The sequence below is a fragment of the Mercurialis annua genome, linkage group LG4, assembly GCF_937616625.2.
Source record: "Mercurialis annua linkage group LG4, ddMerAnnu1.2, whole genome shotgun sequence".
Taxonomy (NCBI): domain Eukaryota; kingdom Viridiplantae; phylum Streptophyta; class Magnoliopsida; order Malpighiales; family Euphorbiaceae; genus Mercurialis; species Mercurialis annua.
Genome location: NC_065573.1, coordinates 2,224,075 through 2,245,213, shown reverse-complemented (window position 1 = coordinate 2,245,213; position 21,139 = coordinate 2,224,075). Strand labels below are relative to the sequence as shown.

General features: G+C 37.3%; 1 protein-coding gene across 1 annotated transcript; it reads left to right on the top strand.

Moving 5' to 3' along the window:
• Window positions 1–216: 216 nt before the first annotated feature.
• On the top strand, window positions 217–5,751 carry LOC126677275 (uncharacterized). The gene is made up of 5 exons (XM_056105366.1): window positions 217–237; window positions 4,513–4,735; window positions 4,817–4,949; window positions 5,027–5,323; window positions 5,412–5,751. Exons 2-5 carry the CDS (start codon window positions 4,515–4,517, stop codon window positions 5,544–5,546), a joined length of 786 nt encoding a protein of 261 aa, XP_055961341.1. The 5' UTR covers window positions 217–237; window positions 4,513–4,514; the 3' UTR covers window positions 5,547–5,751.
• The last annotated feature ends 15,388 nt before the right edge of the window (window positions 5,752–21,139 follow it).

Here is a 21,139-nt window from a genome sequence, read left to right as displayed (position 1 = left end):
TATTTTTGAAATGTATTGTTTACTTGCAGGCTTTCCCTGAAAAATGGGTGATGCTCATTTTTAGGGGAAATGCTGCCCAATTTTCATTAAAAAAATTATTAGTATGTATTTAGTTAAATATTGAATTAGTATAAAATTTGTAGTATTTTATTCTAGGTTTGTGTCCCGTTGGTGCGTTGATAGCCGTTGTTGTACATTCGACTTTGTCATTTCGGTTGCGGTTCTGCTCTACAACAAGTAATTATTGTTATTTATTGTTTTTTTATTTTATTTAATTATAGTAGATTGAATAAATCTAATTAAACAACAAAAAAAAGATTTTATTCACACCGAATAAAATCTCACCTAGTCGTAGAAAACCCGTCCCGTGTCCTCAAGAGATTGAAAGACATGGGATTGTACGTGTGTACAGTTCGTAAAACTGGTGTCTGCGTAATTCGATCACGAAATAAAATATATGTGTAGATGCGGTAGAAAAATATTTGGTAGTTTTCCGTCGTTTGTTCTCCGGTGGCTATCTAGTATATGCTGCGTAACGCTATTTCCTAACGGAATACGTATTTTGCGTTATTCAGCATATATTTGATAATGCACTTGGAGAACTGCGCCGGAAGGCTGCCAAATATTTTTCTCCGTATTTACGCATATATCGTGATCGTATTAAGGAGACCCAGTTTTGCGAATGGGATAGGGCCCTACCTTTTTAAGCGGTCAATTACATTGATTTGCTGTCACCGAGTATTAAACCCACCTAAATGTACGTGCTATAGAAATGAATTCAGATCGCAGTTGGATGTATAGTGGGAGACTGGTCAGAGGATTGTTGACTGAAGGGTACATCAGTAACGTTAGGGAGTTTTTGAATTTTGCTGTGCAACACCCCGAGTGTATGAGCGGGGCTCAGATAAAATGCCCTTGCCCTAAACCCAAATGCCGGAACACTGCTTTTCGAACTGTTGACGAAGTGGAGTTTCATCTCTACACAGACGGGTTTGTGAGTAATTACCACGTCTGAACTCACCATGGTGAGGAAAATAGGAGGGTCGAGGTGCCTGTTAATGTTCTGCAAGCGGACAACATGTGGGAGCATAGAAATGAAGACGAGGGTTGCAGTTCATTCCAGAGAATGGTTACTGATGCGGGTGGTCCCGAAGTATGGACAGAAGAGCCTCCGAATGCAGAAGCTCAGAAGTTTTATGATATGATGCGTGCGGCCGAAGAACCCATATGGCCTGGGAATGACAGACACTCCGCTTTGTCTGCAGCCGTAAAATTTTTAGAATTCAAATGCCGATTTCAAGCGTATGACGGTCTGATGAACGAAATGAGCGAGTTTGTACATCAACTGTTACCTAAAGACAACAAGTTAGCGAAAAATTCGTACAACATTAAAAAGCTAGTCAGAGGGCTTGGGCTTCCAGTTGAGGTGATTGACTGCTGTAAAAATATGTGTATGATATACTGGGGTGACGATGTGGGTTTGACTTTGTGTAAAGTATGCGGGCATGACAGGTGGAAACCAGCTACTGCAGGTAATTCAAAAAGAAGAAAGACGAATGTGCCTTATAAAAAAATGCATTACTTTCCTTTAACTCTGAGGCTGCAGAGGTTGTACGCTTCTAGGGCAACAGCTAAACATATGAGGTGGCACGCCGAGCACGAGATGGAGAATGGTGTGATGAATCATCCGTCTGACTCGCCAGCTTGGAAACACTTTTCGGAGTTACATCAAGATTTTGCAGCAGAAGTTAGAAATATCAGATTGGGGTTGTGTACGGATGGGTTTCAACCATTTGGTGCATTTGGGCAACAATACTCGTCATGGCCGGTAATTGTGACTCCGTATAACTTGCCTCCTGGCATGGCCATGAAAGACGAGTTCATGTTTTTAACGGTTCTTGTTCCCGGACCCAATAGTCCAAAAGGCAGTTTGGATATTTTCCTACAGCCGCTAATAGCAGAATTGAACCATTTGTGGGAATTTGGGACGCGGACATACGACATTCATAGGCGGCAAAAATTTCAATTGAAAGCCGCTCTTATGTGGACGATCAATGATTTTCCGGCTTATTCAATGCTGTCTGGATGGAGCACATCGGGTAAACGGGCATGTCCTCACTGTATGGAAGAAACTGATGCAATTACCCTTCCGAAGAGTGGTAAACAATCGTGGTTTGATTGCCACAGAAAGTTCTTACCACCTGAACATTCGTACCGTAATAACACTACGGATTTTAAAAAGGGCTACAAAGAAAGAAAATCATTCAGGGGATACAGAACTGGAGAGGAAATTGAACAAGAGATTGATAGCCTTGGTTTTAAAAAGGCATACGAGGTTGGAGCTCAGGAGACGAATGCTCAGAAATCAAAGCATCATGGGTGGCATAAGAAAAGCATATTTTGGGATTTGCCGTATTGGAAAACGAATATGATTCGTCATAATCTGGATGTCATGCATACTGAGAAAAATGTATTCGACAACATTTTCAATACAGTGCTTAATGTTCCTGGGAAGACCAAAGACCATGCTAAGTCCAGAGAAGAGTTGAATGATATTTGTAATCGTCCGGATTTGGCATTTAATCCATCAACCGGGCAATATCCGAAGGCAATATATGCTTTAGACAAAAACGCAAAACAAGCTCTACTGGAATGGGTTAAAGAGTTGAAGTTCCCGGATGGGCATGTGTCGAACTTGGGTAGGTGTGTTGATTTGAAAAAGCTGAAAATGAACGGTATGAAAAGCCACGACTGTCATGTTTTCATGCAGCGTCTCTTGCCAATTGCTTTTCGAGAATTTCTTCATCCGTCCATGTGGGAACCTATTACAGAGTTGAGCATCTTCTTTAAAGACCTGACTTGCACAACGCTTAAAGAGGACGACCTAATTGAGATGGAGAAAGACATTGCGAAAATATTGTGCAAATGGGAACGTATCTTCCCGCCCAGCTTTTTTGATTCAATGGAACATCTTCCTATACACCTACCCTACGAAGCGAAGCTGGCAGGCCCTGTGCAATATCGGTGGATGTATCCCTTTGAAAGGTTAAGTATTTTTTAATTTTAAAATTCATTGAAAACTATCAAAAAAATTTGTTAACACCGTAGTAATTTGATTGCACAGATATCTGAGAAAATTGAAACGGAAAGTGACCAACAAAGCTAAAGTGGAAGGTAGCATTGCCAGTGGATATTTGTACGAAGAAATCGCCAAATTTGCGTCATTTTACTTTAATGACGGTGATCCGACGCTGCCTGACCGACTGCAACGAAACGAGACACGTGATGATGTCGTGGATGATGATGTAGATCGGCTATCAATCTTCAAACCGAATGGCCGACCTATAGGTGCTTCTAAAAAACGAAGTTTGGAGGAGGACAAATACACCGCCGCCCATAGTTACATTCTCTTGAACTGTCCTGAAATCGAGCATTACAAGGAGTAAGTCGTACTCTACTTTTAAATTTATTTGTCAAATACATGACTTTACTGTAATAACAAATATTGGGTTCCTTTTTAAAGTTTGTATGTTGACGAGTTGTACGAAATCATTCCCGGAATTACCCAAGTACAAGTAGAAGTGAAGCTCGAGACTGAATTTGCCTCGTGGTTTGAACGATATGTAAGTATCCAAAATGATTTTTTACAATTATCTCGTACTTATGTAAAAGGTCTGACAAGTATACATTTATGTGGTACAGGCGCAAACTAACTATATAAGTAATCCGTATATTTCGAGTCTGGCTAAGGGACCGCTTAGGCAAGCTAACCATTTTCAAGGATATTTTGTAAACGGGTTTAAATTTCAAACAAAGGCTTATGGGGAGAATCAATTAACCATGAATAGTGGAGTTTGCGTCAAAGGATCACTCTACGCTCCAACGGAAAGTGATTTTTACGGAATACTAACATATGTTCTTGAGTTGGAGTACCCGGCTCTGCCAATTAAGAGGACTGTCTTGTTCAAGTGTAACTGGTTCGATCCGACTGATAGAGGTATGTCAGTGCATCCTCGATATAATATTGTGGATGTCAATCATAAACGGAAATACGGAAAATACGAACCATTTATTTTGGCTGGACAGTCCGGTCAAGTACATTACTGCACATATCCAAGTAAAAAGAAAGATAAGGTCAATTGGTGGACAATATGTAAGATGAGGGCCAGATCAGAGATAGACATGCCCGATTCCATTACTCCAGTGTTTCAAGAGGACATTATAGAACAACCTCTAAACGTTATAACAGATGACGGTTCAAGAATTTTGGTTGATCCGGTTGGGGAAGTTGAAACAGATGTGTTTTTCGCTCCTCCAGAGGTGGAGGACGAAGAACAAGTGCCGTCAATATCAGACGAAGAAGATATACTTGAAGACGATGACGATGACGATTAGTAGGTAAATTTTGTATTAGGTAGTTATATCTTAGATGTTCATTAAAAAACTGATTTTGTTTTATGATTTATATGTATATGTATATATGTTATGTGTTTAATATTGATTTATTTGCAGATATGCGAGGGAGGAGTGCTAGTGGGACGGGCCGGACTCGGCCCCCCACACTAGCGGTTGTTGAGGAGGAGGACGACCAGACAGCACCTCCAGAGGTGGCTGAGGCGCAAGAGGGTGTGCAGCCAGCTCCAGCACCTCGTAGACCTCGAGCTCGGCGCCAGCCTGTTGAGGGGGAAGTATTGGATGCCACTGGCAGAATCCGAGTCATCCCCAACGCACAGAGGTAAATAAAAAATTTATATTTCTTAGTAATAAATGTGTTATATAAAATATTTTCTAAGTCATGTTGATTTTTGACTTACAGGACCAGGTTGCTCGATACCAGCACGGTATCTAGAGAGTTGCGGGAAATCTTCCAGAGTCGGTGGTGGGCAGTAGGCACCGCTTGGAGGTTTTTGCCTGAGGAGGCTGTTTCTTTTTACTTCGAGGAGTTTAAGGTAATTTAATTTAATTTTTATATTAATAATCTACATTTATTATTTTAATTAATTTGTTAAAATTAACACTTTTGCAGAAAAAATTCTTCTGGGAGGACGAATTCAAGGAACGAGTCATCCGAAGTACTTTCGAGAAGCATGCTGCGAACCGGTATTCTGACAGGTTGTCCACTTACAAGACTTCTCGTGAGAGAGACGTGTCTATTACAGACGACGTGTGGCAGGCTTGGGAGAGAGTTTGGGACTCTGATGAGACAAAGAAGAAATCGGCCCAGGCGCGGGCCAATCGGATGAGCGAGCCGGCTGGAGCTGGCACTGGACCAGTTCGACATACCGGAGGGTCGATGTCTGCTTTAAAGCATAAGGCGGTTTTGGTATTTATCTTTTATTTTAATTATTATAGTATTTTATGTTATATTTTGTTGTTAAATGAACTTATAAATAACTACATTTGTCTGGCAGGCTAGGGAGCTGGGGCGCGAGCCGACACATGCTGAGGTGCATAAGCGGATGCACACTCTGAAGGCTGACCCGACCCGATTCGTGGATGAGCGCGCGAGGATTGCGGCTGTAAGTATCTTTTTAAAATTATATTGATTGAAAGTAGTATTCAAATAGTTTAAGTAGTTCAATAGTTTGAATATAATATCTCAATTGTTTGAAACACGTAATTTATTTTATTTGAATTAGGTATCTTTGTTGTTCCTTTGAATTAAGTGGTTTGGTTGTTGATATGTGCTAGTTTGTACAATTTGAAGTTTGCAGGATTTCCCTGAAAAATGGGTGATGTTCATTTTATAAACGAGATGCTGCCGAATTTTTATTAGAAATCACGTTTAAGTTGTTTCAAACATGTAATTCATATGAAACTAATTGGTTTAAATTATTATTGTTGGAGCGTTTTGAGCAGGAGATGCTGGCCGCTACACAGACAGCCGAGGGGAGTACAGCATCTACCCCAGTAGATCCGGACGAAGTTTATCTTGTTGTTGAGGGGGTGAGGAAGCGGCGTATCTACGGATTAGGCTCAGTTGGTTCTGAGTACGTAGCCTCGCAGCGGGGTACTTCTAGTAGACGAACAGGCAGCTCCTCTCAGACCATGTCGCCAGCCGACGATGCGAGGTTCCGCACTGATCTCTTCGCTCAGTTTGCGGATACGATCCGTGATCAGGTCCAGATTGCGGTTGCAGCGTCGATGCAGCAGATGCAGCAGCGGGCCCCAGGAGATGTTCTACACACTCCTCCACCACCGCCTCCACCGGCTACTGATGACGTTGTCCCAGATGACGACGACACAGATTTGTAGTACTGCAGTGTAGGGACGTTTTTGGTATCCAATTTTCATGTATCGTACGTTATATATATATATATATATATATATATATATATATATATGATATTTTCTTTGTTTTTGTAATTTGCGTCAATTTGTGCGTATTTAAACAGGGTATGCATTCATTTAAAAAGCCAAAAGAACAAAAAAATTATGCTTGATTTATGTCAATTTCCCGACGGATTTGTCCGGATTAGCGACGGATCGAGTCCGTCGCTAAACGCAATCATAAAATTTAAATACGGAGTTGGCGACGGATAAAAATCCGTCGCCTAAGCTGTCGCCATTTGGCGACGGACATTGGCGACGGATATAAATCCGTCGCCATTTGGCGACGGATTTATCCGTCGCCAAATCCGTCTTGGAACGTCGCCAAACGCGTCGCCTGGCGACACGTTTGGCGACGGACCTTTGCCATTTGGCGACGGATTTTTCTGTCGCCAAATGGCGACGGATTGTTTTGTGGCGTCGCTAATGTATTTAGCGACGCCACATTTCCCGACGGATTACGTCCGCCGGGAAATCCGTCGGGAAAGCAATTCCCGACGGATATGGGCTTTTTAGCGACGGAAAAATCCGTCGCTAAAAAGCTCCATTTTAGTAGTGTATTGAGCCGCAACCGGCGCTAGGGAACGGGATTGGTAGCTCCAGAACCCGTATCAAGCCTCAAATCACTAATAATGTTTCGCAATTAATTAAACAGATAACGCCAAACAACAGAAGCAAATAAACAAGTATAATATATAACCAAATATTTACACCAACTGTTCAAAACCTCGCGAGCTTTAGTTACCGTACCCAGTATGAACTGGCCTCGCGGTACTATATACAAAAGTTAGTGTATTAACATATCACAGGCATCTGGTGCCGTGAACAACATATCTCGTGCATAACCTACCAAAAAGTTATAAACAAGACAATAAGTAATATGTACAATCAATATGTACTGCTGCCTAGGCTATGACTCTGTCAACACTGGACCACTACTACAACATTCACAGAAGTCAGGAAACTATACATACACAGCTGACTTCTAGAATTCAAAATTGGCTTCTAGCTAAGTCCACACACTAAGCACCTGAAAGACATCAATAGTGAGGGGTCAGTATTTGGGGAAAATACTGAGTGAGTTTGCATTTTACTATCGGTATTATTATAAAACATAACATCGCATTTCAATAAAATCATAATATAAAATAATACATAATAACAGGTATTTGATCCGTTCGAAACTAATATCCTATCATGCGACACAACTTTCGAATAATCGAATCATACTAATCTAGATAGTCTGACCCGGGAGTGTTCACATTCTACCTCGTCGATCGCGACCTATTTCTTAATCCCAAAGTGGGAGTCCAACTCACTAGATACGGCGACTCCTGACTACACCATAGTCGAGTGCTCACTCGTATCGAATTCATTGTCCAACTTCAAAATTCATATTCATATCATGTCATACATATCAAATCATTTCTCAAATGCAAACACACTAGACTGACTCGATACTGGTGATCACACAGCCTATTGACACGCAATAGGTAGCTAGTTTCTTCGAATCGCATACTAGTTCTTCGTATATATACTTGATAAAAACATATAACATTTAGTCAAATCATATGTAATGCGATGCATATAAACATACCACGTATATATATAAAATATAATATTAAATAACTTTAATATGTAATACTCGAAAGTAAAGTGCAACTCACAGAAACCGCAATCCGATCAATGACATGGTCGATGAAATGATATGCTCTCGCTATCCCACGTCTACTGACCTCTCTGCTCGCTGACACGTCTGATACATAATAATTAACGTTTAATAATTAGACGTGAATCGCGTGTTTTATGTATAATACTTTCATCTCTAGGGTTCAGTTTCATTCTTAATATTATTCGTGAACTCGATATTCCTTTATCGTATTCACGATATATCAAACTCTATTTCTCGTATTCGAAAATCGTATAATATCCTTAACGTTTTCCATTATCGTTAACCTCGTAAAATGTCAAGCTAAACTTTACTTTTTAAATTATCGGGGTCCTTAATCGTTTTTAGGGTTTGATATCCATAAGATCAAAAATCCCAGTCACATAGGGCTAAAAGCCCATTTTGGTCCTCCGGACCTACTGTGCGGGCGCGCACAAGCACTGTGCGTCCGCACAGTGTAGTGTGCGTCCGCACACCAGAGTGCAGCCCCCCGTAAACTCATTTTCCGGGCACCCCGTTGTGTTATCATACGTCAAACATCTATAAGACTTCATTTCCTCCAAAACCCGTATTTTTGTTTTTCCAAAAACGCTTAAATCGAGCTAATAACGTTAAATTCCTAATCATAAACCAAAACAGCCATAAATTCGAATCTTAGCATCAATTCTCGAGATACTACCTTGAAACGAAGCTTAGAACGGATAGAGTTCTCGATTCTGAAGAAATCGCCGCGAAAATCGCTCGATTCGGACGTAGAACGGAGAAACGGCGGCGAAACGACGGTATCACTCGATAGTTTCTCAACTTCTCTGGATCTTTCTTCTTTCCTTCTGATTCAATTTCATTTCCTTATATAATTTGGCTAAAGGTTCATTTTGGTCTTTCTATTCTTTCTTTATTATAGCTTAACTTTTGAACTTTTCTTTCGTATGATTTAGTCCATAGCTAAATCAATTAACACCTTAATTATAACTTATACGTATTATTTATATCCAATAAATAATACGAAACTCGATATTAATGCCTTCCCGTCAAAATCTAAAATTTACTTTTTTGAGTCGTAGTGGCGAAATTACCACTTTTGTCCCTGTATTTTATTTTGGGCTTTTCTTGACATTTTTCCTTTTAATTTCAATTCTAACTTTAGAATTAAAATATAACATTAATTTCCGCATAATTGCTTTCCCGAAACCGACCTACTTAAAATTTATTTACTTTAATTTCTCGGAAAATTTTTCGGATATCGCCACTCTGGCGAGTCAAAAATAGACACGAGACCCAATTAAATAATTAACTATTTTGGGGTATTACACTATGAAACAAATCCAAACGTTTCCCCTTTTTTGGAATTTAAGCCAAACGTTTAGAAACGTTACGAAACAAATCCAAGCGTTTCACCTCATCAGCAATTTTAACCAAAGGTTTTCAAACGTTACGAAACAAATCCAAGCGTTTCCCCTTTTTAGTAATTTAAGCCAAACGTTTACAAACGTTGCAAAAAAATCCAAACGTTTCACCTTTTTAGCGATTTAAGCCAAACGTTTACAAATATTACGAAACAAATCCAAACGTTACAAAACAAATGCAAATGTTTCACCCTTTTAGCGATATAAACCAAACGTTTACAAATGTTACGAAACAAATCCAAACGTTTCACCTTTTTAGCAATTTAAGCAAAACATTTCACCTTTTTAGCGATTTAAGCCAAACATTTACAAACGTTACGAAACAAATCCAAAGGTTTCACCTTTTTAGCGATTTAAGCCAAACGTTACGAAAAAAATCCAAACGTTTCACCTTTTTAGCGATTTAAGCCAAACGCTTACAAATGTTACGAAACTAATCCAAACGTTTATCGTTATGAAACCCTTTTTAGCAATTTAATCCAAACGTTTCACCTTTTTAGCGATATAAAACAAATGATTACAAACGTTACGAAGCAAATCGAAACGTTTCAACTTTTTAGCGATTTAAAACAAACATTTACAAACGTTACGAAATAAATCCAAACGTTTCACCTTTTTAGCAATTTAAGCCAAATTTACAAACGTTACGAAACAAATTGAAACGTTTCACCTTTTTAGCAATTTAAGCCAAACAAATCCAAGCGTTTCACCTTTTTAGCAATTTAAGCCAAATGTTAGGAAACAATTCCAAACGTTTCTCCTTTTTAACAATTTAAGCCAAACGTTTACAAAAGTTACGAAACAAATCAAAACGTTTCACCTTTTTAGCGATATAAGCGAAACATTTACAAACGTTACGAAACAAAACAAGACGTTTCATATTTTTTAGCGATTCAAGCCAAAGGTTTACAAACGTTAAGAAACAAATACAAACGTTTCACCTTTTTAGCGATTTAAGCCAAATATTTATAAACGTTACGAAACAAATCCAAACGTTACAAAACAAAACCAAATGTTTACAAACTTTACAAAACAAATCCAAGCGTTTCACCTTTTTAGCATATTAAGTGAAACGTTTACAAACGCTACGAAACAAATCCAAACATTTCACATTTTTAGCGATTTAAGCCAAACATTTACAAACGTTACGAAACAAAACCAAATGTTTCACCTTTTTAGCAATTTATGCCAAACGTTTACAAACGTTACGAAACAAAAACCAAGCGTTTCCCCTTTTTAGCAATTAAAGCCAAACGTTTACAAAAGTTCAGAAACAAATCTAAGCGTTTCACCTTTTTAGCAATTTAAGCCAAAAGTTTACAAACGTTAGGAAACAAATCCAGAAGTTTAACCTTTTTAGCAATTTAAGCCAAATTTTTAAAACGTTACGAAATAAATCCAAACGTTACAAACATTAAGGAATAAAAACAAACGTTTCACATTTTTAGCAACCTAAGCCAAACATTTACAAACGTTTCCCCTTTTTAGCGATTGAAGCCAAACGTTAAGAAACAAATCCAAACATTTTCCCATTTTAGCGATTTCAGCCAAACGTTTATAAACGTTACAAACAAAACCAAACGTTTACAAACGTTACGAAACAAATTCAAACGTTTACAAACATTACGAAACAAATCCAAACGTTTCCCCATTTTAGCGATTTAAGCTGAACGTTTACAAACTTTACGAAAAAATCAAAATGCTTACAAACATTATAGAACAAAAACAAACTTTTCACATTTTTAGCAATTTAAGCCAAACGTTTACAAACGTTACGAAACAAATCCAAACATTTCACCTTTTTTAGCGATTGAAGCCAAAGAATTACAAACGTTAAGAAACAAATCCAAACGTTTCCCAATTTTTGCGATTTAAGCCAAACGTTTATAAACGTTACCAGACAAAACGAAACGTTTAAAACGTTACGAAACAAATCCAAACGTTTCACCTTTTTAGCGAGCCAAACGTATACAAATGTTGCAAACAAATTCCAGCGTTTCACCTTTTTAGTAATTTAAGTAAAACGTTTAAAAACGTTACGGAACAAATCCAAGCGTTTCATCTTTTAGCAATTTAAGCCAAACGTTTACAAACGTTACGAAACAAATCCAAACGCTTCACCTTTTTAGCGATTTAAGCCTAACGTTTACAAATATTACGAAACAAAACCAAACATTTCACCTTTTCAGCAATTTAAGCCGAACGTTTACAAACGTTACGAAACAAATCCAAATGTTTCCCCATTTGAGTGATTAAAGCTAAACGTTTAAAACGTTACAAAACAAATCCAAGCGTTTCACCTTTTTAGCGATTGAAGCCAAACATTTACAAACATTACGAAACAAATCCAAACATTTCACCTTTTTAGCGATTTAAGCCAAACGTTTCAAAACAAATCCAAACGTTTCACCTTTTTAGCGATATAAGCCAAACGTTTACAAATGTTAGGAAACAAATCCAACATTTCACCTATTTAGCAATTTAAGCCAAACGTTTACAAATGTTACGAAACAAATCCTAGCGTTTCACCTTTTTAGCAATTTAAGCCAAACGATTACAAACATTACGAAACAAATACAAATGTTTCACCTTTTTAGCGATTTAAGCCAAAATGTTACAAACGTTACGAACAAATCCAAACATTTCACCTTTTTTAGCGATTTAAGCCAAACGTTTACAAAAATTACAAAACAAATCCAAACATTTCACCTTTTTAGCGAATTAAGCCAAACGTTTACAAACGTTACGAAACAAATCCAAACGTTTCCCATTTTTAGCGATTTAAGCCAAACGTTTACAAACGTTACGAAGAGAATCCAAATGTTTTGCCTTTTTAGCAATTTAAGACAAACGTTACGAAACAAATCCAAACGTTTCCCCTTTTTAGCGATTTAGGCCAAACGTTTACAAACGTTACGAAACAAGACCAAACGTTTAAAATGTTTCACATTTTGAGCGATTTAAGCCAAACCTTTACAAACGTTACGAAACAAAACCAAGCGTTTCATCTTTTTAGCAATATAAGCCAAACTTTTAAAAACGTTACAAAACAAATCCAAGCGTTTCACCTTTTTAGAAATTTAAGCCAAACGTTTACAAACATTCCGAAACAAATCCAAGCGTTTCACCTTTTTAGTAATTTAAGCCAAACGTTTACAAATGTTACGAAACAAATCCAAACATTTCACCTTTTAGCAATGTAAGCAAAACGTTTACAAACGTTACGAAACAAATCCAAGTGTTTCACCTTTTTAGCAATTTATGCCAAACGTTTACAAACGTTCCAAAACAAATCCAAGTGTTTCACCATACAAAACAAATCCAAGCGTTTCACCTTTTTAGAAATTTAAGCCAAATATTTACAAATGTTACGAAACAAATCCAAGCGTTTCACCTTTTTATCAATTTAGGCCAAACGTTTACAAACGTTTCGAAATAAATCCAAACATTTCGCCTTTTTAGCGTTTTAGCCAAACGTTTATAAACGATATGTGTCACGACCCAAAATATTGAGCCGCAACCGGCGCTAGGGAATGGGAGTGGTAGCTCTGGAACCCGTAGCAAGCCTCAAATCACTAATAATGTTTCGCAATTAATTAAACAGATAACATCAAACAACGGTAGCAAATAAACAAGTATAATATATAACCAAATATTTACACTAACTGTTCAAAACCTCGCGAGCTCTAGTTACCGTACCCAGTACGAACTGGCCTCGCGGTACTATATACAAACGTTAGTGTATTAATATATCACAGACATCTGGTGCCGTGAACAACATATCTCGTGCATAACCTACCAAAAAATTATAAACAAGATAACAAGTAATATGTACAATCAAAATGTACTGCTGCCTAGGCTGTGACTCTGTCAACACTGGACCACTACTACAACATTCATAGAAGTCAGGAAACTATACATACACAGCTGACTTCTGGACTTCAAAATTGGCTTCTAGCTAAGTCCACACACTAAGCACCTGAAAGACATCAAAAGTGAGGGGTCAGTATTTGGGAAAATACTGAGTGAGTTTGCATTTTACTATCGGTATTATTATAAAACATAGCATCGCATTTCAATAAAATCATAATATAAAATAATACGTAATAACAGGTATTTGATTCGTTCGAAACTAATATCCTAGCATGCGACACAACTTTCGAATAATCGAATCATACTGATCCAGATAGTCCGACCCGGGAGTGTTCACATTCTACCTCGTCGATCGCGACCTATCTCTTAATCCCAAAGTGGGCATCCAACTCACTAGATACGGGGACTCCTGACTACACCGTAGCCGAGTGCTCACTCGTATCGAATTCATTGTCCAACTTCAAAATTCATATTCATATCATGTCATACATATCAAATCATTTCTCAAATGCAAACACTCTAGACTTACTCGATACTGGTGATCACACGGCCTATTGACACCCAATAGGTAGCTAGTTTCTTCGGTTCGCATACTAGTTCTTCGTATATACTTGATAAAAACATATAACATTTAGTCAAATCATATGTAATGCGATGCATATAAACATACCAAGTATATATATAAAATATAATATTAAATAACTTTAATATGTAATACTCGAAAGTAAAGTGCAACTCACAGAAACTGTCACGATCCAAATTATTGAGTCGAGACCGGCGCTAGGGTATGGGAGTGGTAGCTCCGAAACCCGTAGCAAGCCAAAAACTAATAGATATTTTTCGCCAATAAAAACATAATATCATATATAAAATGTTTTCAGAAAACTCTTTTAGATAATACAATTATAGATATTAAAATGTTATGTCAAAGTTTACATTTAAAATAATCTGTTTGAAATCAATTCACAAATCTTATACTGACACCTACGGACTACTGCAGCTCTAAATGAATTCATACATTGTGCAAGCCAACCGACTTCTGGCACAAGGAGAATAGTCTATCTGATCCGACTCCAGTCCCCTGAAAAACATCAAAGGTGAGGGGTCAGTATTTGGGAAAATACTTAGTGAGCTTGCAAGTTACTAACGATATTATTAGAAACATAACATCGCATACGATAAAAACTCATATATACAAATCGATACACGATATCAAAATATAACATAATGTAGTATATAATACTCCAAGTATTAAATCCGATTGAAACCCTAATCACGATACTCAATACGATTTATAACTTATATACGATTTATAACGATAAATATCAATTCAATCGATCCATTTGGTAGGTTCCGAGATAATTAAACCGAGTAAAATCTCTACCGTCGCTTAATCCCAAGGTGTGGGTCCCGAGATAGTTCAACCGAGTTAAACCCACTGGATACGGGTCCCGAGATAATTCAACCGAGTTAAACCTCGTAATCCAATTCGATATATATTCCAACTTCGATACGATATGATACGATAAACGATGTTCGATATTCGATATTTGATATAATTCCATATCACGATAACAATCTAGACACGCTAGACTGACATACTCATCGGTGATCACACAGTCCTATTGACGCCCAATAGGTAGCACATTTTCTCGGATCATACACTGGTTTCAAAACTATAATAATTCGATAAACGATTCTATAATCGATAATAATAGCAAACGATAATCGATAAAAGCAATTCGATATGCGATACTTCAAACCATATACTATGCGATGTATAAAATTATAGAATATGAAAATAAATTTTATAAACAATACGCGAAAGTAAAATACAACTAACAGAAACCGCTATTCCTTATATCCGAACGTAAGCTCCAAGAGACTGGCCCGTCAATCTTTGCCGAGCTCCTTGGTTCGTCATACTCGTAGCTCGATAGGCGTCACATCTATCATAGGATTCTATCGTTAAAACGTATACTTAAAGAATCTATTCTAACGATTATTCTAACCACCAAACATGACCAAAAGCGCAAAACATAAGCCGTCGCGTTCTAAACGTATCTTTCTTGATATCTATTACCAAATCTCATTCTTACACCTTGTTAATACCATTAGTGGTGTTCAACTAATCAATTAAGCCTTGATTAATATGCTCATTCCAAAAGCCTAGCTCAAAACGTCAAGTTCCATGTCTATTTCATGCTTTGGGAAGCTATTTTTTGCTCCCGGAGGTCACGATCGAAGTAGGGCACGTCGTGCTATCTTGGCACGTCGTGCCCCTCATTTTTCATGAAGGGAACGTCGTGTCTTCCTTGTGCACCCCTTGTGGTGCACATCGTGACCACGACGTTTTTGACGTCTCTAGACCATTTCCGATGCCCCAAATCATCCAAAACTCATACCAAGTCACACCCAACTTATATAAACACTAAACTTATCATTTTACACCTCAAACGCATCAAGAGCAACTCGATTTTTATCCGAACGATTCAAACGTAACTTTTTCAATACGAACAGCCACTAAATCAGCAAATTTCACCATCAAAACGAAACTCTTACCTTTATTTGAGGCTGAAAAATGATAGAGGATCCTCTCCTCGTTCCGTGGCCGCGAGAATCGCTCAATTCGGACTAGAAACGAAGAAACGGCGGCGGATCGACGATGATCGTCGTAACCCTTCTGTACGCTTCTTTTTCCTTCTGATCATCTTTCTTTTTCCTTCTTTCTTCATTCATGTGGTTTCCTTAATATATCATGGCTAATTAGCCACTTTGATCCTTGTTTTATTCTTTTTTTATTAACTATCCTTTAAACTTTTCTTTTGTTCAATTTAGTCCATAACTAAATCGATTAACTCTTTAATCATAACTTATACGTATTATTTATATCCGACAAATAATACGAATCCCCATATTATTATTTTCCGTTAATAATCTTTCAATTACTATTCTCGATATTTAATTGGCTAATTTGCACTTTGGTCCTTGAACTTTTCAAAAATTGCGATTTAGCCCAAGACGCATCCGCGTCCAAATTTTAAAAGGCCTCTGATTGACCCGAAACTTTTACCACATATACTATAAAACATTTCGCGTACCTTGGCGAAATAATTTCCCTTTTCGTGACTCAACTGGTTAAATTACCACTTTAGTCCCTGAACTCTAGTTTGGGACTTTTCTTGACATTTTTCCTTTTAATTTAAATTCCAACTTTAGAATTGGAATATGATATTAAATTCCGCATAATTACTTTTCCAAGACCGACCTATTAAAGACTTATTTACTTTAAAATCTTGGAAATTATTTCCGATATCGCCACCCTGGCGAATCAGAACTGGACACATGGTCCAATTGGATAATTGAATTTTTTGGTGTATTAAATTATTCCCCCCTTATAAAAATTTGTCCTCGAATTTTCATATTCTTTTCTTACTTTAATCCCCTTTACATCTAGAATTTTTGTTTATAGTAGGGATACCGTGTTCATTCTACGACACTGGTCAGCACATGGAATCGTCATTCCAATTTCTGTACTTCTTGCACTTTGATGTAAGTTATCACTGACAACTTTACTTTTGATTTCTTCTCATTAAACTTTCAGTTCCTTACTGATATCCAATGTAGTTCGTCTTAATGACGTCTTATCATCAAAGATGACGAAACTAGTAGTATTCATATGTACTTACCATTCTATGTCCTTGATTCTTTATTTTCGTTCAATACGTCTAATCCTATCATCGTTCCTTGTTGAGTAATGTGAATACTCAATTAGCTCATGCTTCTCTACTTATGTGGTTTCTTTTGTATTACTGTTGTCATCCGAATGTTATTTCTTGTACTGCTAGGAACTTATCTCATTATCCGCTATCCTCTTTTGTCTCATTATATTTCTTCTCGTATGAAGATTCCTTCGTTATTGTTGCTTATCATGGTTGTCCATGAGGTGGATCTCCATGGTGTATCCTTATAAGGTTTCTGTTTACTCTCCTTGTAAGGCTTACTTGCCTTTCTTCTTGCGTCAATATATATCTTATATGTTTATTGACCTACTTCCTTTTTTTGTAACATGACGCACTATTCTTGAAACTCCTTGTCCCTTCTTACTTCACATCGATCTGTTTCATCAATCTGGTTTTCAACCAGATTGGATTTTTATATTGGTTATTTTAATAAGACAGCGTGTGACCTATGCCAAGTAAGCTTTCTTTACTTATAATCCTTAAATGAGGATCTTAATCCTCTTCCAATTATATACTTACATCAGAATGTCCTCTGATGACGTCGTTACTTACTATATGCTTGATCTTTTTATTCATTATCCTCTCTCATTTTCTCTGTCATCTTCTTGGCATTGATCGTCTTTTGACTTTCAAAAATGCTTTTACCATTTATCATCATAATCCAACTCTTTCTTATCTATTTCTTTCTTCTAATTCTCAATCTCAGTTTGGCTCTTAGCTTCCAAATCATTCATCTTTACTATCACATAGCGTTAAGCTTATTTCTCATTATTATCTACGATCTTGCTATTCCACTTGTTATTCCTACTTTTGTCCATATCGTAGATGTACTCCTTCGTAATTTTTTCTTTGACTTCTTGTCCTTAATCAACCAATAGGGTTAATAGCCTAAATTCTATGATCCTATGGTATTCTTCATGCGTTCCTTATTCATGCTCTTATCGTGTTTCTTGATCATTTTCTATTGCCTTCTTTGCTTTCCTCTTCAGTGCATCTTGTACATCGTGTACTAACTGCTCTTAATATCCACAACATCGATCATTAATAGAGAGTTGTGGCCTTCTTCGTCTGAATTTCCCGATGTAGTATGCTCTCAATCGTATACGTATCGTCTTATCGTATTTGTACTGTTATCATGGCCGTCTGTAAAGCCGATCCTATGCTGATATCATCTTTATCGCGTCTCGCATATCTGATATTTCTTGTTTCAGCACTCTGAACGTCGATCACCAATTAAACAATGGGTCGCAGTCCCTTTTTGCTTGAATTATCGACGTAGTGCGCTCTCGATTACCTATATATTGTACTATTGTACCTTTACTGACATCTTAACTGTCAGTGGATTCGATCCTATATCTCTGTCCTCTTTATCTTTCTTTGTTTCTATGTATCCGCCACTACATAGATTTCCATTTCGCTAATCTCCGTGTCAACTCTTCACATGACTTTTCTCCTTTTCTTTTTCTTCGATCATTCTTATCGAGTTCCTTGCGTCATACGCAGGTTATCCGTACTTTCCTTAACTCTGATTACTTTAACTGATTTCTTATTATCCATAATCTACTTTTGCATCCTTATACTTTATCATGCACGTCATGTACCTTTGGCATTCCTCGACCATACGCAGAAATTCAGTGGAATACAGTCCTACTGGTAGTATTCCTCATGAAAAGGAGCACATTTGCTTCCCAACCTGATTCAAGGCCACTTATGCCTGACCATTGGCTATCTCTGCATCCTCCCTCAGATTGCGATATTTCCGTACACTGGACTAGCAATAGTCACTCCAGTACTCCTCGACATCGGACTCGTCTGATAACTCTTCTTCCCCGAAGCCCTCTCCCTGAGGATCTTCTTCTGGGAATATATCAAACAAGTTTGATCGTGTCTAACACATCTTAATCCTTTAAGGATCATAATCAATCTTCTATATCAATCACATTACTTCTTATTTGATCTAATTCGAATTTTAAGGTTTAGCACTTCACAAGCATCCATTATATTTGTACCTTTCACAGCCTACAATTCCACTTCATAATTGAAACCTTGAGGTGGAATTTCAACTCTCAATCCACCTATTGCAGTACATGTCGTTCACGTCTCAATCTTTCTTATCGTATACTTCAATTATTCATTTTCATCGTATCTTCTAATCTAATTACTTTGATCTTTCCCGATTATCCTTAATAGGAGCTAATGGTAAAAAGAGTTCCCCAAGTCGGGTCACAAACTTAGTTCATATTATTTGACCTATTTACCGCTTTAATTGCTTGTCGAAACTAATCATGGGTTAAACCTTTCATTGACATCTTGATCGACCATACTATTTGTCCTTCTTCCGCTCGATATGTACAAGCATCTTACTTTACTTTTCGTGGAGGATCTAGTGTACCGCTTGATCCGCCAAACTCTTTTAGTCTTAACTTATCAATCGTCCTATTATCGACATACAGTTTCTTATATAAGTTACTTTTACTGCTAACTGATTCATAACAACGTTCGGTTATTACAGCACTCCCGACACCTTTATATTCCCACTTGTCTTGCTAGGTTCCCATTGATCTTCATCTCATTTCTTGCCTTCACTGGCCAAATGGGCTGGGTTGTATTCGCTTTTTTTACTTCAATCTTCTTCTCTTATATCGTAGTTTAATATCTTTGACGTCTCGTCAAAGAGATACTCATTTTCTAGCTTATCACTAATCAGGTGCGCATCACTTTCCAATACATCTGTGATTTCAACTATATTCTAGCTCGTTAACTCACGGCTAAGTTCATATCCTAGAATCATAACTTCTATGTTCTTGCAATTACACGTATTCGATTTTCTCGTGACCTTGATTGTCGCTTGCTCGCGAGCTCTTCACTTCCGTTACAGAGTTCTGGTCTAGGTGTACTTACATAAAAACAAAACTTCTTGAAAACTCTTCAAAACAAAACGAATCATTTTGAAATTTAATTCAAAATTTCATTTAAATCTTAGCAAAACTGTGCACTCGGGTGATGACACCTCTCATCCCCAAAGAGTTACCACATCTCACCTTTTTGTCTGAACATAATGCATATGATGCATGTCCTACTAATGCATGAATTGATGTATGTAGTGATGCAATTCTATCAATGTTGTGGCATTTATCAATGACTATTACGGGTCTAGGCACAATTATGCTTTCAGAATCTTTAAACAAATAACTTTAAAAAGTTATTAACTTTGCATTTTGTAAGTTCTCTAGACCTTTAAACTTTGTATCCGACAAGTTCTTCCACTTCTGTAGCTTCATACCTCTTCTTTATCCGCCTTCTGGCGTTTCAATCGATCATTTTAATAGTATCTGGCCTAAACATGCCAAAACATGAACTGCCTTATAATAGAATCTCGTCTCCTCGAGATTCCTTTTGGATATGCATATCACGTATGCATATCTTATCGAAAATGAAATACGCGCGTGTATCTCATATACGTGTGTCACAACAAACAAACAAGCACTTCACAAATCAATCAATCATACTTATCGCAAAACAACAATGCAACTACTTGGATCAGACAGAACTCAACTCTATAGCTACAGTAGTTCCTAGGTCACTTAACCGGCAAAACTCATATTAGAAGAGGTAACTGGACCAACTGCTCTGATACCACAATTGTAACGACCCAAATTATTGAGCCGAGACCGGCGCTAGGGAATGGGAGTGGTAGCTCCGAAACCCGTAGCAAGCCAAAAACTAATAGAAATTTTTCGCAAATAAAAACATAATATCATATATAAAATGTTTTCAGAAAACTCTTTTAGATAATACAATTATAGATATTAAAATGTTATGTCAAAGTTTACATTTAAAATAATTTGTTGAAATCAATTCACAAATCTTATACTGACACTTACGGACTACTGCAGCTCTAAATGAATTCATACATTGTGCAAGCCAACCGACTTCTGCCACAAGGAGAATAGTCTGTCTGATCCGACTCCAGTCCCCTGAAAAACATCAAAGGTGAGGGGTCAGTATTTGGGAAAATACTGAATGAGCTTGCAAGTTACTAACGGTATTATTAGAAACATAACATTGCATACGATAAAAACTCATATATACAAATCGATACACGATATCAAAATATA